Source organism: Grammomys surdaster, unplaced genomic scaffold (assembly GCF_004785775.1).
Source record: "Grammomys surdaster isolate TR1022 unplaced genomic scaffold, NIH_TR_1.0 437, whole genome shotgun sequence".
Lineage (NCBI taxonomy): Eukaryota > Metazoa > Chordata > Mammalia > Rodentia > Muridae > Grammomys > Grammomys surdaster.
Window position 1 is genome coordinate 505,477 of NW_021604856.1, and position 15,871 is coordinate 521,347.

Sequence of the window (15,871 nt, forward strand, 5' to 3'; positions counted from 1 at the left end):
CAAAACTTCTGACTGTAGCATTTATTACCTGAGTGACTGAAGGATCGCATTCATGAAACACGTGTTGCCCAAATTCCGAAGGCCTGTGGCACAGATGGCAGTCGTACTTCCCTGTAACATGGAAGAGGAGGCCATCAGTGTTGCCAAGGACGGCTAGCTACTTCAAACATCTAAGTTAGGCCAAGGTCTCTGCTTGAAACTCCAGCACCATGCCTATCTGGAAGTATGCCTTTTCCCTTCCCTTTTCTGCCTAGTGAATATTTAAGACAAATTTTCTAGGCTATGTGAGGGCATGGATATTTTATTTTAGCATTTGTCTCTAAGAAAATAAGCATCAATAAGTACCATGGATGCAAAAAAAACAGGGAAATACATTTTAAGGTAATACATTTACAAGATTCTACTAAAAATATAAACAGAAAAATCAAAACACGTAAACTTCAACTTTTAACTGAAAAGCATACTCAAGTGAAAGACATTTTCTTAGCAGTGGGCATGAACCATAAAACACTACCTGAACTTCTTAAGAGATAGAGGCTTGGTTTTCTGATTAGTTCCACAAATGTCCCAAGATATCTGAATACTACATCAGGAGGCAAATTCTCCAGTCCAACCCAAAAGATCTCTGCCTATAATTCAGATGGCTAAGAGAGCGAGCGCCTCAGCTGCTACTTCTACAAAGTCTTCCGATTTTAAGCACATGTCCAGTGACAGCAAAGAGTTAAATGCAAGGCAAAAATACTGCTGAGCCATTTAAAACTCCGCAGTGACTTTAAAACTCTGTGAATTTATGAGTAGCTTCCAAAATAAGGATGAATACTTCATGGTGAAATTACATTAATGAAGCCCTAAGGCAAAACAAAATAAGACAAAACAAAAAACAACAACAACAAAAAAGCTCAGACCAATAGAATCTGGGAACTGTGCAGAACAGTTTTATGTCAGTTTGACACAAACTACAGTTATCTGAGAGGAGGGGACTTCAATTAAGAAATGACTTCCTTAAAACCAGGCTGGAGGCAAGCCTGTAGGGAGTATCTCTAATGAGTGGTGATGAGGGAGGGCCTAGCCCATTGTGGGTGAGGCCTCCCCTGATCCTGGGGTCTGCAAGCAAGCTGAGCAAGCCATGGGAAGCAAACTTAGTAGTAGCACCACTCCTTGCCTCGGCAGACATCAGCTCCTGCCTCCAGGTTCCTGCTCTGTTTGAGTTCCTGTCCTGACTGCCTTTAATGACGAACTGTGATGTAGAAGTGTAAGCCAAACAAATGCTTTCCTCTCCAAGCTGCTTTGGTCATGGCGTTTCATCAAAGCAACACCAATCCTAATGGAAGAAAAAGGATCTCTCAGAGTGGCACAGAAGTGCCTAAATAAGCACCAAGAGTCATCTGCTTGAACTAGGTGTGCAGGGTCTGGTGGGTCACATCTTTAAGCCCAGCCCTCAGAGGCAGAGGCAGGCTGATTTTTTAGTTCAAGGCCAACCTGGTCTACTTATATAGAAAGTTCCAGGTTGGCCAGGACTATATAGTGAAACCCTGTCTCTAACAGCAACAACAAAACAAACAAGCGAACAATAGTCAACTGTTTGCAGGGTAGTGCACGCCTTTAATTCCAACACTAGGGAGGCAGAGGCAGGCAGATCTCTGAGTCTGAGCCCAGCCTTGTCTACATAAAGAATTCTAAGATAGCCAAAGCTACATAGATCTTGTCCAAAAAGGAGTGAGGAGGGCGTGTATAAGTAGCAAAATTTTTTCAAAACACTTTAAATCAAAGCACACTTAATAAATTTGTAGCAGGCTAGAGCACTTGTTGGAGCTGTGACAATTAGACATAAGAATAAATTTTAATTACTTACATTTACTTTTAATAACTTGCTGTTTAGTGATGAGTTTTCCAATAATTTTCTTTTTCTGTGCCTGTCAGCTGTAAAAGCTGAGCTGCTAAAATAAAAACAGATAGTTAAAAAGACATTTGGTTTTTCAAAATATAAGTTATTATATTTTATTCTCAGTTATTCTCAAAATAATAGAATCCTCTAGACCAATGGTTCTCAACATGTGGGTTGTGAGCCTTTGGGGGACTGAACAACCCTTTCACAGGAGTCTCATATCAGATATCCTGCATATCAGATATTATGATTCATAACAGGAGCAAAATTACAGTATAAAATATCAACAAAAATGATTCTATAGTCAGGGTCATGACACCAATATGCCCATGTTGCGTCTACTTATGTTTTAATGGTATGCACGTATTGGAGGTGTTTGCAGTGTTTTGCTATTTTTTTCAAAGCTGCAAAAACTTACTATTTGTTTTTCTGGTTTGTGCTTATGTATATGCTGGCTTTCAAGCTTGTGGACTTCCTGAAAGATTTATACCTTTGGACTTTTTCAACAGTCTTCCTGAGCTTCTTCCTAGCTATATGAAAGGTGGCAGCTTCAGGGAAAGAACCACTGCCCAAGGCCCACACTAGCCAACAGAATGGTCACTCCGTTGTGTGTAGTAGCTGTTAACACTTAAACTTAATTAAAACTGAAACTCAGTTTCTCAGTGACTTAGAGGCTTTTCAGTGCCTCTGTCTCTTACCAGGCATAGCCTCATGTGGTGTATCTCCAATGAAGGAACTAAAAGACTTTGAAAAAGTAAGGAGCTACGGATGACCTAAGTACCTAGACTACTGGTCCTTCCTGTTCAGTTTTATAATCTAGTCAGGCAGTGAGAGACACGCATAAAAACCTTTAGTTCACAAAGACACCAGTGTTGGAACAGAAGATATTTTCTTCTCTATTATTTTGGAACATTCTACACCTAGGACATCAAGAGACACTCTAGATGGCATATTTTCACAATACTTTCAATACAGCAAACCAACTGCCAAAATAAGTCAGGTGGACCTGACAATGTAGGCAATCTGTGATGAACTACACAGATTTCACTTGAGACAACTTGTCACTATGGGGCCATGCAGCTTCAAGGGCATTGCTATGTGGGTTTCTATTTACCGTTTCAGCTAGGGAGTTTTATCTGAATAAGCAATTTGGCTATAACAAAACAAATCTTCACATCAATTTAACTTCCGTCAGGGCACAAAGCATCTACAGCTTCTTGTCAGTTCAATGTACTTCTTTACTAAAGAGAAGAAAAAACTGATGTTCTATGCTGTAGTTTATTTCCAAAGTGCACACTCAAGACACTTGAACCTAACTTCTCTTAAAATAATACAGAAATCTGTCTTTCAAAGAAGATTTTCAATTCAGCAGAAAGTTTCTAATGCCAAACATTTCTATAATTATCTTAGTCTCCTGTTATGCTGCTTCCTTGCAACCACCAAGTTCTTCCTTGTGAGTGAACTGAAATTAACTTGTACTTTGTGGGTAGTAATTTAAAAATAAGCTCGGGCCTTGGATATAGTTTACAATACATATTGAATGAAATATGGACAGAGTTTAGATATCTAACTCCAAGTCTTGTTTATCAGCATTTCGATTGCAATCATATCATGCTGGCAACAAAACTCCCCAAAAAATGAACAAAAAACAAAACAACAAAAAGTAAACAAACAAAAGACACCACTCAGTGACTCGGAGGGGCCCCTCCCCTTTCCAGGACCCACTACTCACTTTTCCAAGTTCTGTAAGTGTTCTCTCACTTTCTGTACCAGGCCCAGCTTGGTGTCATTGACCACAAAGTCGTCGCAGCGATAACTGCAAAGAGAATCCTCATCAGTGTGCATAAAGAGCTTGAGGAAAGTGCACCATCAGTGGAGCGCTGGGAGGCTGCTGCCACTCACAGGCCACTGTGCTGGCTGGGCTTCAGGGGGATTTGGATTCCACAATGGAATGTTTTTAACAGCCTTTTCTTAAAGCCACGTAGGCAGTGAGCACTAGTCTTTTCCCATTTTTATTTAAAAGCTCTTCAGCTCTTCTTTTGAACATGACGTCAGCTGCTACATGAGCTGCACTTTTGTTAGCGGAGCATAATACACAGACAAGGAAAGGAAAGTGCCATTCTTTCCCGAAGCACTAAGCCTCACACCTTACAGTGATGCTTCTCAGCCCGAATTAGTGGGAAGTTTGGAGGAGGAGAAACTAAAGTGAAAAGTAGAGAAAATGTAATTAACCTGTAGGTATATCCACATAGAAAAACTAAAAAATGCACAGTAAACATTCAACTAATAAAAAGAAGACTGATGAGTTTGGAATGTCTTCCAGTCCTAGGCTGCATCTTTCCAGTACAATAATGAGGATTTGAGAAAAAATGTTTACAGTGGTTTTAAAAATTGCTAAGTTTATGTAGTAGTAAATTTGTAAGTGAATAATCCAAGGAATGGCACAAAATAAACTTTGATTTCTGCATTAGCATTCCATTTTTTTCCTGGAAGAAGGTCAGTTTTAACAAAAACCACTTACAGACTAGGACTAAGGTTTTGTTTTGTTTTGAATATACAGTTTTGTATAAAACCATTGTTCATTAAGCACCAAAAAATATAACATTCTGAGAAAACAAAACTTTGAAAGCATAGCAACTAGTAATAAGTAGGCTAGCCATCTGGAACACAGTCCAAAGAGTGTCTCATATATGAAATTAGTTGATAAAAATAAAAGTGACAGGGAAAAGTAATTTAGGAAAACAACTACACACAAAATTATGGCATAATTCATTCAAAGCAGTGAAAATTTACGTGAATATGTTTCGAGACCTTAGAATGTCACCTGTGTGATTACTGAACTGTCAATCAGACTTCTCTAAGACAGTTCTCAGGGTTAACTCCAAGCATTCCCACAAACATCCAGAGCAAGCCTTCACCCCAAAACTACCATTCTCTCTAGATTCAAGATGCCTACAAGAAGAAAGGTTTAATTATCCCTCCTCTCAGCGTAAGTAGTAAGGGGGTAGGTAAGGCTACTTTATCTATGAAAATCTGGACTTCAGGTACTTGGTACCTCAATGAACATTAAGCATTCCCTAAAGAACAAATTACATTTTAGTCTATGTTTCCATAAGTCAATGCACATCATTTTGACAAGACAGTAAGAGTTCAAACCAAAACCACTCCAAATGCCAACACTAGGAGATGCAGTCAAAGGGACTTCAGATCGCAAGATGCCACCACACGTAAGTAGGAGTAAACGTCTAACTGCTCCCTAAAGATGGTTCTTTTGTTTAAAGAAATAAATGATTTCAAATTAAGTAACTGGTTCCCTTCTTAAAGTATAGCTTTTGGTATGCCGTGGATTCAGCCTAGGATATAAAATAGCACTGTTTAAAGTAACATTTTTATATGTGGAAATACATTTATGTGTAACCTTGTCTTGTACTGAGCCTGGCTCAAGCAAGTTGTTTCCTCTCTCTAAATGAACCACTTTGTTTTCATTACTGAGCTGTAGAGATGTGCTCACAGGGCTAAACACAAACAGAACTGAACTCTTAGAAAGTTTCATTAATGTGTTTACCCTACAACTAAATGCAATGTCAAACCTTTCTCCTGTTAGCCACAACTTCAGCCTGTTAGGCTGCATTTTGCTTTCATCCTTTGAATGTAAGATGTGGCTATGTACAACAAGCAAGGTGCTTGGATCATGTCTAGCCTTACACAGACCACCACCACAATCATGTCAACAGAGTCGACCTTACACTGACCACCACCAATCACATGTCAACAGAGTCAAATGACATTCCTATGAAACAAGTGGAGAGATGCAGTATGTTTATATCAGCTTGTGCAAACAGCACCAGTTACAGGAAGACCTAAGTAAATTAACTGATTGATAAGCAAACTGAAATATTATCACTTAATTATCATTTCCAAGATGAAAATGAAGAATGGAGGTGCTGTGGAGATTTGCTGTACAAGTATGAGACCCTAAGTTTAAACCCAGCTTCCCACATAAAAACAGCATGGCAGTATGAGTGTATAAAAATGGCATGATAGCATGACCTAGCACTGGGGAGTGTGAGAGATTAGCACAGAGATAGGAATACTGAGGGTTTGTTAGTTGCCAACCTAGGTACAGCAAGCTCCAGGTTCAAAAAACTAAAATATAAAGCCGGGCATTGGTGGCGCATGCCTTTAATCCCAGCACTTGGGAGGCAGAGGCAGGTGGATTTCTGAGTTCAAGGCCAGCCTGGTCTACAGAGTGAGTTCCAGGACAGCCAGGGCTACACAGAAAAACCCAGTCTTGAAAAACCTTATTAAAAAAAAAAAAAAAGAACTCTACAATGTAGAACAGAGGAAGACTCCTAATACTGACCTCTGGCCTGCAGATGTACACACAGGCAAGTTCAGCTATATATATATGTACATGCATGCATATATTGTAAAACACATAAAGAGTAGAGAGAAAATAGTTTTTTGGAAAAAGGGTTTCTCTGTATAGCTCTGGCTGTCCTGGTACTGGCTCTGCAGACCAGGCTAGCTTTGAATTCAGAGATCTACCTGCAACTGCCTCCCAAGTACTAGATTTAAGGTATGTGCCACCATGCCCACCCACCCCCCTTTTTTCAGAATGGGGAGAAATTTTAATATTCAGATAAAGATACACTATTGAGATAGAAATAAAGTATAGATTAAAAGAAAAAATAAATAACTTTAAAGAAAGTGTATCACAAATTAAAGAACAGCAATTGTTGGACTCCACAGGAAAATCAACAGAATCAACTAACAAGGACCCTTGGGTGCTCCCAGAGACTGAATCACCAACCAATAAGCATGCACGGGCTGGACCTAGGGCCCTGCACGTATGTAGCAGATGTGCAGCTTCATCTTCATGCAGTTCCCCCAACAACCAGAGCTGTTCCTGACTCTGTCGCTTCCCTGCGGACCCCATTCCCCTAACTGGGCTGCCTTGTCTGGCCCCAGTGGGAGAGGACGCATCTAGTACTGCAGTGACTTGATGTGCTGGGGTAGGGTAAGGGGTGGGGTAAGGGTTAGGTAAATGGGGGGGAGGGTAAAACAGAAAGAGCTTCGTGAGGGGGTACTAGGATGAGAAGCGAGGCTAATGTTGGGATGTAAAGTGAATAAATAAAATTTTAAAAAATAGTAATTGCAATTTGCTATGAAAAAATTTAAAATACTGTGTAAAAAAACTTGTTTAGATAAGAAAGCACATAAAATAAAGAGAATGTTTCAGGCTGGAGAGATGGCTCAGAGGTTAAGAGCACTGACTGCTCTTCCAGAGGTCCTGAGTTCAATTCTCGTTAACCACATGGTGGGTCACAACCATCTGTAAATGGGGATCCGATGCCCTCTTCTGGTGTGTCTGAAGACAGTGACAGTATAATTCCATAGATTAAATACATGAATCTAAAAAATAAATAAAGAGAATGTTTCAAAAAATGTACTTTAACATAAAAAGTAAAAAGTTGCCCTTCAGTAAAAAATAACTGAATTAGGCACAAACAGTATAACATCAGAAATTAGCAGGTTTTCAGAGGGCTTAGAGCACCAATTGCTTATTCAATATCAAATGATTAGCCTTGAGATTGTGTATGTACCGAGCAAGTTGTATTTATGTATTTAGGAATATACATACACGCACATGAGTGTGTGTGTGTGTGTGTGTGTGTGTGTGCGCGCGCATGTGTAAAATAACAAAGAAAAGGGCCATGAATTTGAAAGAGAACACAGGTGCTGCATGGGAGGGGTTGGAGGGAGGAAAGGGAAATAGGGGAAAGTATAAGAGTATAATTTTAGAAAAATAAAGCTATTATTAAACAGTGGTAAGAGATACTAAGGGTAGGTGTGGTATTGTGTATCTTTAATCCGAGCATCTGGGAGACAGAAGCAGGCAGACTGGATCCCAGTCAAGTCTACATAGTGAGTTTCGGGTCAGCCAGGGCTTCATAGTCAAAAATAAACAAATCAATATTAATAAAGACAAGAGACATTGCCCAACTGATAATAATTCAAGTATGCTGTCTCAAATGATGTGCAATTTTACAAAGAAATACCTCTGTTTCTTAGAAAGATGTTTTCTAATGAGATAGAAAATGAGTGGGTGTGATAAGACGGAAGGCAGGGAAGAACTGGGAGGGGTGGGGGGGAAACATAATCAGAATATAGATAAATATGTGGACATTACACTCATTATCTCCTACCATTTTTATTTAATAATAATTTTTTTTGAAACTATACTCCTTTCATTTCCCTCATTTCCCTTTCCTCCCTCCAACTCCTCCCATGCGGCCCCATTGTTCTCTCTCAAACTCATGGCCTTTTTAATATGTGTGTGTGTGTCTGTGTGTATGTATGCATGTGTATATTCATAAATATATAATACAATTTGTTCAGTATGTAAACAGGCGTCTGAAGGAAAATAAAACAAAAGCTAGCACATCAGAATTGAGCACAACAAACAAAAGGAAACGAGCCTAGGAGTATACACAAAGAAACAGACCTGCTCTCTCATATATAGGCAAAGGACCTACAGACGAGGGGAGGGGTGGGGATTGGAGGGTTTTTTAAAAAAAAAAAAAAAAAAAAAAAAAGCTCTGACATGACAGTGTGAGACAAGGAAGGAACCTCCAAAGATGACACTGAGTTCATTTTCTTTTTTTGGAAATTAATTTTTTTATTGGATATTTTATTTACATTTCAGATGTTATCCTCTTTCCCTCTTCACCCCCCAGGAACCCCTTATCCCATCTCCCCTCCTCCTGCTTCTATGAGGATGAGTCCCCACCCACCCACTACTCCCACCTCCTCACCCTCAAATTCCCACACTGGGGCATCCAGCCTTCACAGGACCAAGGACCTCCTCTCCCACCTATGCCCGACAAGACGATCCTCCCCTACATATACAGCTAGAGTCATGGGTCCCCCAATGTGTGTTCCCAGGCTGGTGGTTTAGATCTTGAGAGCTCTGGTTGGCTGGTATTGTTCTCCCCATGGGGCTGCAAACCCCTTCAGCTCCTTCAATTTTCTCTCTCACTCCTCCATTGGGAACCCCATGATCTGCTCAATGGTTAGCTGTGAGCATCCACCTCTGTATAAGTCAGGCTCTGGCCATCTACTGTTGGGCAAGCAGCCTTAAGAGTAGTTTGCTTCCCCAGTGAGACTCCCTTGAAGGAAACTAAATTTTCATTTGGAAGAAGTTAACAATTGATTGCTTTGTGTTAGGGATCAGGCATGTGTTCACTTCTCCTTTTAGCTCTAGAGCCCCATCTGATGAAGACCTGTGTGTGTAGTCTCTGTGCATGCTGCTTCAGTCTCTGTGTGTTCTCATTTGTATGTAGATCCTGTTGATTTAGAGGGCCCTGGTATCCTCCATCCCTTCTGGCTCTTACACTTTTTGCCTCATCTTCTGAAGGGTTCTGAGCTCTGAGGGAGGGATTTGATGGAGACATCCCTTTTAGGGCTGAGTGTTCCAAGGTCTCTTACTCTCTCCGTAATGTCTGCCTGTGGGTCTCTGTATTTGTTCTCATCTGTTGTAGGAGGGAGCTTCTCTGATGATGGCTGAGCAAGGCACTGATCTGAGTGTAACAGAATGTCATTAGGAATCATTTCATTGCCCTTTTTTTCATGAATTTAACAGTAGTATTTATTATTTGGTCTTACCCTAAGTCCCTGGGCTATCTAGTCTCGAAATCTTAGTCTTCTGGAATGTCCCTTACATCAAATCAGATATCAGTTTCTTCCACAAGCTTTGTGTCATCATTGCATTAGCATATCTTACAGGTAGGACACCACTTCGGCTCAAAGGGTTTGTGGCTGTGTTGGTGTTTACATTTCCCCTTTGGCAGTGTGCAAAGTACCTTCCTGTACTAAAGACACTAGCATGTAAGTGGTGAAGATTAGGTATAGAGCAGCTCAACCTCCCCATGTTCTAGGAGTTGTGTAGGTACTGCCTTAAGCAATGGGACATTGATACCAGTTTCTGGAGAACAACCTGTAGTCTCCGCAATGACCTGGGTTATTTGGGGGTTCCATTGGGACCCCTCCATTTTGACAACAACTTAAGTATATATAAGCCAATCCTGGTACTGGAAGCTTGATTTGATGATAAAATATGGCTGGTTGCGCCAGGCAGTGGTGGCGCACGCCTTTAATCCCAGCACTTGGGAGGCAGAGGCAGGCAGATCTCTGAGATCAAGGCCAGCCTGGTCTACCGAGTGAGTTCCAGGACAGCCAGGGCTATACAGAGAAACCTTGTCTCGAAGGAAAAAAAAAATGGTTGGTTGGGTCTCTATTTCTTCAGACTGACTTCCTGTATGTCTACATTCTATGAAGAAGATCCTACTGTACTAGATTCCCATATCACCCTTTCATGGCTCTTACTTTACAAGTCTCTCCGGATATTCTCTCCCCCATCTTTCTCTTTCCTTCCCCTCCCCACATGATCCTCCTGTTCTAGTCCCACCCCCATCCCGTTCATAACTACTCTGTCTCCCTGTCTCAGGGAGATCTAGCTGTCTACCCTAGTCTCTTACGCTATACCTCAACTTTGAGGTTATCACTGACTTCATAGCTACAAGCCCTAGCACACTTAAATAAATGTTCCACACAGTCCAGCTGAAAGGGTACATTAGAAAGCTCTCCTCCTCGCTTCCTTACGACTCGTACTGAGAAACCGTGACAGGAGAAACTAGGCAAGATTCTGATAGTCTTTGTTGGGCAAGCCAATCCAGAATTCATGACCTCTTCTCATTCACAGACTGTCTACATCAATGCACTGTTAAGTGATTATATTTATACTTACGTGAGCTTTTATTTAGTGATTTTTAGTGACTCTTCAAGTAACCATGAGCTCCACTTAGGCTACTTTCTAGGTAAGGAGAAAGGCTCATTTATTTCACAGAAAGGGGGGAAAACAAAACAAAAAAAGGAAAACAGAAAAATTAGGTAAACTGAGCATTAAAACAATTTTACAAAGCACATTTGGGGAGCTGGAGAGACAGTTCTTCAGAGGACCCAAGTTCAACTCCTAGCATCCATGATGGGCGAGCTCAGAAACCACCTGTAACTCCAGCTCCAGGGGAATTCAAAGCCCTTTTCTGGCCTCCACAGGCACCCATAGGCATGTGGCACATATTCAGACACAGACAATCTGTATATGAATTAAAAATAAAACTTTTAAAAAGTTAGAAAGCACAGTGACATTTGAAGCCACTGAATAAGGAAATTGTTTTTTTTTTTTTTTAAACCCACTGATATCTTTGTTTCTAACCCATGAAACAAGGGGTGTGACTTAATTAGACTGAGGCTCTGTGGTAGAGAACTTCAACAGTTGAACTTCAATCCTTAGCAATGAAGAAAAACAAAAAACAAAAAACTTCAGCAGTTTTAAACTTCGCCCAATCAGCAGTTAATAGACATACAGTTAAACACACAGGAGGCACAGGCAGGTGGATCTCCGAGTTCAAGGCCAGCCTGGTCTATGGAGCGAGTTCCAGGACAGCCAGGGTTACACAGAGAAAAAACAAAGAACAAAAATCAAAAATGATTCAGTATGGTATTACATGCATATTACCATAAAGAAAAAATATACTTGAATGATTTTACTGTCATATACTGAAAAAATGAGTATCAAGTGTCAGGTAGAATGTTCATAAACAGTACAAGTTATTTATTTATACTACTATGTAGTCGAGTTAGAAACTGTGTAACGTTGAAGCTTGCTACTCCACATCCTGTTTGCTCTAGTGAAAAACAAACATACAACAGGTTTTTTTTCACTGCATTCATTCCTGTTGCTTTATTTGACATGATCTCACGTGTTTAATGACTTCTGACAATTTGTCTTTTTCTTATTCAAATGTATGCATTATTGTCTTGCAGAGTTTCTGTTTTCACAAAATCTTAATACGGTGAGTCCATTTGGGAAACAGTAAACCCATAAAACTAGGTAGATACACGTTGATGAAAGCTTTGTAGAAAAACAGTCAGGGCAGAACACTACACACGAAGCTACTTCAGAAGCCCTGCAACTCCCACACACTGTCATACCTACAGACCATGGGCCTTCAATAAGTGTCAAAGCCTCCCCCCTCCAAAAAAAAACCCCAAATGTTTTAATAAAGGTTCTATTTTTTTCACATACTGACAAATACATTCATGATTTGGGAGACCCAGCCATAAAACAAGATCTCCAGTACAGAATAAATTCTCACTGAGAACTGGAGTAAAAGCAGCATACATGCTAAGCACACATTTTGGGGTGTAGTTCCTTAAACACATTTATTTCTAACTACAGATAATGGCTTGCTAATCCTGTTGAGTATCTTTCCATTCATTTGGTTATTTTAATTTTCAAATAATTACAGCTAATAAAAAGAAAGCTATTTGTTTTCATTAATCTGCTTTCTTAAATTTTCTATTAATATATAGTTGCTGTCTTCTACTAGAGCCTCCAGAATTTCCTGGACATTTTATAGCTTGAAAATACAAAAAGGTTTGTTTATAAAACTCATCATCAGCCAGGCAGTGGTGGCGCACACCTTTAATCCCAGCACTTGGGAGGGAGAGGCAGGTAGATTTCTGAGTTCGAGGCCAGCCTGGTCTACAGAGTGAGTTCCAAAACAGCCAGGACTATATAGAGAAACCTTGTCTCAAAAAAACAAAAAAACTCATAATCATAAAAAAAAATGACAAATTATTTCACTTATTCTTATCACCACAGCTGGAGCTGACAGGTAATGTTTAATAACCATAACAGAGCTCCCATGGTAGCAGAAAGTGCTTCTGTCCTGATGGAAGTCTCAGCATTTCGGCATCTACAGTATAATACTTCTTTTGTGTGTTAACCACTGTTTATTTCTTTTTTTATTTCATTGTTAGTAGTGTTACTAAAATGAGGGTTTGTTCTCAATACTTATAAAATGTACTTTTGCTTTTAAGATAAAATAATTTGGAGTTTCTTTTGATAATTAATGTTAGCTAACAACAAGTGAAATTAACTTTACTTTTATATTTTATATTAACTTTTTTATATTATATATTTTATATTTAACTTCTTTATATTTTGATATATAACTGTTAAAATATCTTAATGGGTTTGATCTTAAGACATAGTTATTTGCAATTATTCTAATTAATAAAAATTATTTTACTTTGAAATTGGCTTCTTTCTGGAGCGTCTATCAGATTTCTGACTTAAGGTTTTTGAAGTTTCATAAAAATTAATTCACTCACAGTGTTAAATTATGATATGCTGAGGCTAAATTATCCAATACTAGACACATGAAACTATGTAAATTCTTAATAAATAACACCAAAATATTGAGTTTCTCAATACACTCCCGACATTTAACTTCCCAGTTCCTAGTATACTGAATAACATACATATCATATCCAAACTGAGAAAACTGAGAAAACACCTCTTTCTTAGCTTTAACATTCTAAGACATTTGGTTTTTCTTCCTCCATTCCTGTTAACGGTATTACGGAAGTTACTCACAGTAAATTCACAGTAAATTCTTTACGAACTAAGAAAATATACCTAATGAAACTATTTTTCACTGCTCTGAGACCAGAAGGAACCGTTACACAGATGAAGTGACTTTGTAAGCAGTGGTGAAGGAACAGGGTCCTCATACAGTCAGCATGTATAATACCACCAGAGGAAGCATCCAGGATGCAGAAAGCCCCTCACAGAGGACAGCAGGTTTCTTAAGTTTTAAATTCCTTTTTATTCAAATGTGTAACATTTCTGTATTTACAAATATAACCAACCACTTTATTATAAACGACAGATCAACTGAAAAAAAGGCAAGCTGACATTCTGATTTCATGTTTCTTTTTTTTTTTTTATGTTTCAAATTTATTACAGTTAAAATCTTAGTCTTTAGAAATCAAGTGTAGCTGGGCAGTGGTGGCGCACGCCTTTAATCCCAGCACTCGGGAGGCAGAGGCAGGTGGATTTCTGAGTTCGAGGCCAGCCTTGTCTACAGCGTGAGTTCCAGGACAACCAGGGCTACACAGAGAAACCCTGTCTCAAAAAAAAAAAAAAGAAAAGAAAAGAAAAAGAAAAAAAGAAAAAGAAAAAAAAAGAAATCAAGTGTATATTTAACTTCTTTTATTAAATTCTAATGTCTTGGCCTCAAATATCTAATTATAGATATGAAAAGAGTATACTCAGATAAAAAAACCCTTCCTCTGTTAAAAGCAGAGAAAAGCCTTTCATGACCTGAGGCCACCTCTATTAAAAAGTTTCTTTTTAAAGTTCAAAACACAATTTTTAAGTAAATCTCTCTCTGCTTTCCATTCTTTAAAACACTGACAGTTTGTCTCTGCCTACTCACAAGGACTGCTGGAGCCCAGGAGTCCAGGACAGCTTCGGCAACATCGTGAGGAGTCCTACCACCCCACTCCTGTCCATTACATGGGAAAGGAAAATGGAGGAGGGAAACAGAAGTAGGAGGAGAGAAGTAATCAATACCAACACTCAGATGAAAGCATACATTTGAGGCCAGCCTGGGCTACAGAGCAAGAGGCCCCCCCCTTAAAAGAGAGGGGAGTGACCAAAAAAAAGAGAAAGAAAGAAAGAGAGAGAGAAAGAGAAGAGAGAAAGAAAAAGAAAAGAGAGAAAGAAAAGAAAAAAGAAAAAAAGAAAGAAAGAGAGCTGGGCAGTGATGGCACGTGCCTTTAACTCCAGCACTCATGAAGGGGGAATCAGAGGCAGGGAGATCTCTGAGTTTGAGGCCTGCCTGGTCTACAGAGCAAGTCCCAGGATAGCCCAGGCTCACAGAGAAAAACCCTCTTGAAAACACAAAAATAAAGGGAGAGTTGGAGATAAAATCTATATTTAAAGAGTTTATGTGCTGATAGGTTTTTTTATTGTTTTTAATTTTCAATCATAACTTAAAATGATAAAGCAGGCCAGAGGCAATAAAAATAAAAATAACCTGAAATATAAGCAGTTTAGACATGAATTAGTTCATATTTCACAATAGTTTGAAAAGATGCTTTGGGAACAAAGAATTCTACTAATTTTAATATTCTTTTCCCAATTCTTCATTTCTACATTCAGCTAGTGTTTACAAAGATTAGAGCTGACTAAGTCTCAGGTATCAGTAAATTATTTGCTTAGTATTTTTAATCTATTACCTTCATATGTCTACTTATACAAAACTAATTTTAATTTGTGCTTCTTTGCAACTGCAATAATGTACCATATGTAATTCCATTTGGTAGGAAAAGGAACAGGATGGGAAGGGAGAAACAGTACTTAACAAACAATAAACTGCAACTTAGCTTCTATATGAAAATCCTGGGAAGATTTTCACTTTTATTGAAATCTTCATTTATCTCTGTTTCATGACAACTGGATTTTCTCAGGGAGAGGGCCTGTGCCAAACCACAATTTTTACAGTGTACGCTTTTTCTTTGGAAGCTCTGCTGATTTCAGAATTAAGAAGAGCTGTCTACAAGGATGCCTATCTTCAGAGGGAAGGGAATTTAGTCTTCTGTCATGTGGCTTCAATCTGCTATGATGATCAAAGGATACAATACTACAGATTGGGTGCAACCTTTCTCCTTTTTTAAAGGTAGCTAACAAAATCTTTTCCACCCCAGTACTAGAGATTGACCCCAGGACTATCTACATACTTGGCAAGCATTTAGTCATTGACAAACACACTGCCTACTCTGCATAAAACAAGGAGCAAAATACAAAGATCTAAGAGGTGGTTTCTGTAGTCTCCAAGAAGATTTACAAATTACTGACACGTAGCAGGAAATGACAAGTGTCCAGAAGCTAGAGTGAGATTACTCCCCATAACTGGAGTTAAGAGAATTTTCAGTGATAACTGGAAAAGAAAAGAAAGGGCAGCCCAAGACTCTCAGTAAAAGAAAATAAAGACAAAAACTGTAAGCAAGGCAGGAAAGATGGTGCAGTTGGTAAAGTACTTATTACACACTCTAAGGACCTGAGTGTGA

The 15,871-nt window shown here is 39.1% G+C and overlaps 1 protein-coding gene across 2 annotated transcripts in view; it reads right to left on the minus strand.

Annotated features, from left to right (window-relative positions):
- Usp3 (ubiquitin specific peptidase 3) overlaps nucleotides 1-15,871 on the minus strand; it is a 77,582-nt gene that overhangs the window by 30,765 nt on the left and 30,946 nt on the right. Inside the window, exons 4-6 of one of the 2 annotated variants that reach the window (XM_028781469.1) lie at nucleotides 3,618-3,701; nucleotides 1,853-1,934; nucleotides 29-111 (exon numbers count right to left, since the gene is read on the minus strand). In XM_028781469.1, the coding sequence (XP_028637302.1) occupies nucleotides 29-111; nucleotides 1,853-1,934; nucleotides 3,618-3,701 (249 nt within the window). Of the gene's footprint in view, nucleotides 1-28; nucleotides 112-1,852; nucleotides 1,938-3,617; nucleotides 3,702-15,871 lie in introns of both variants that reach the window. The other variant, XM_028781468.1, reaches the window with a different exon arrangement.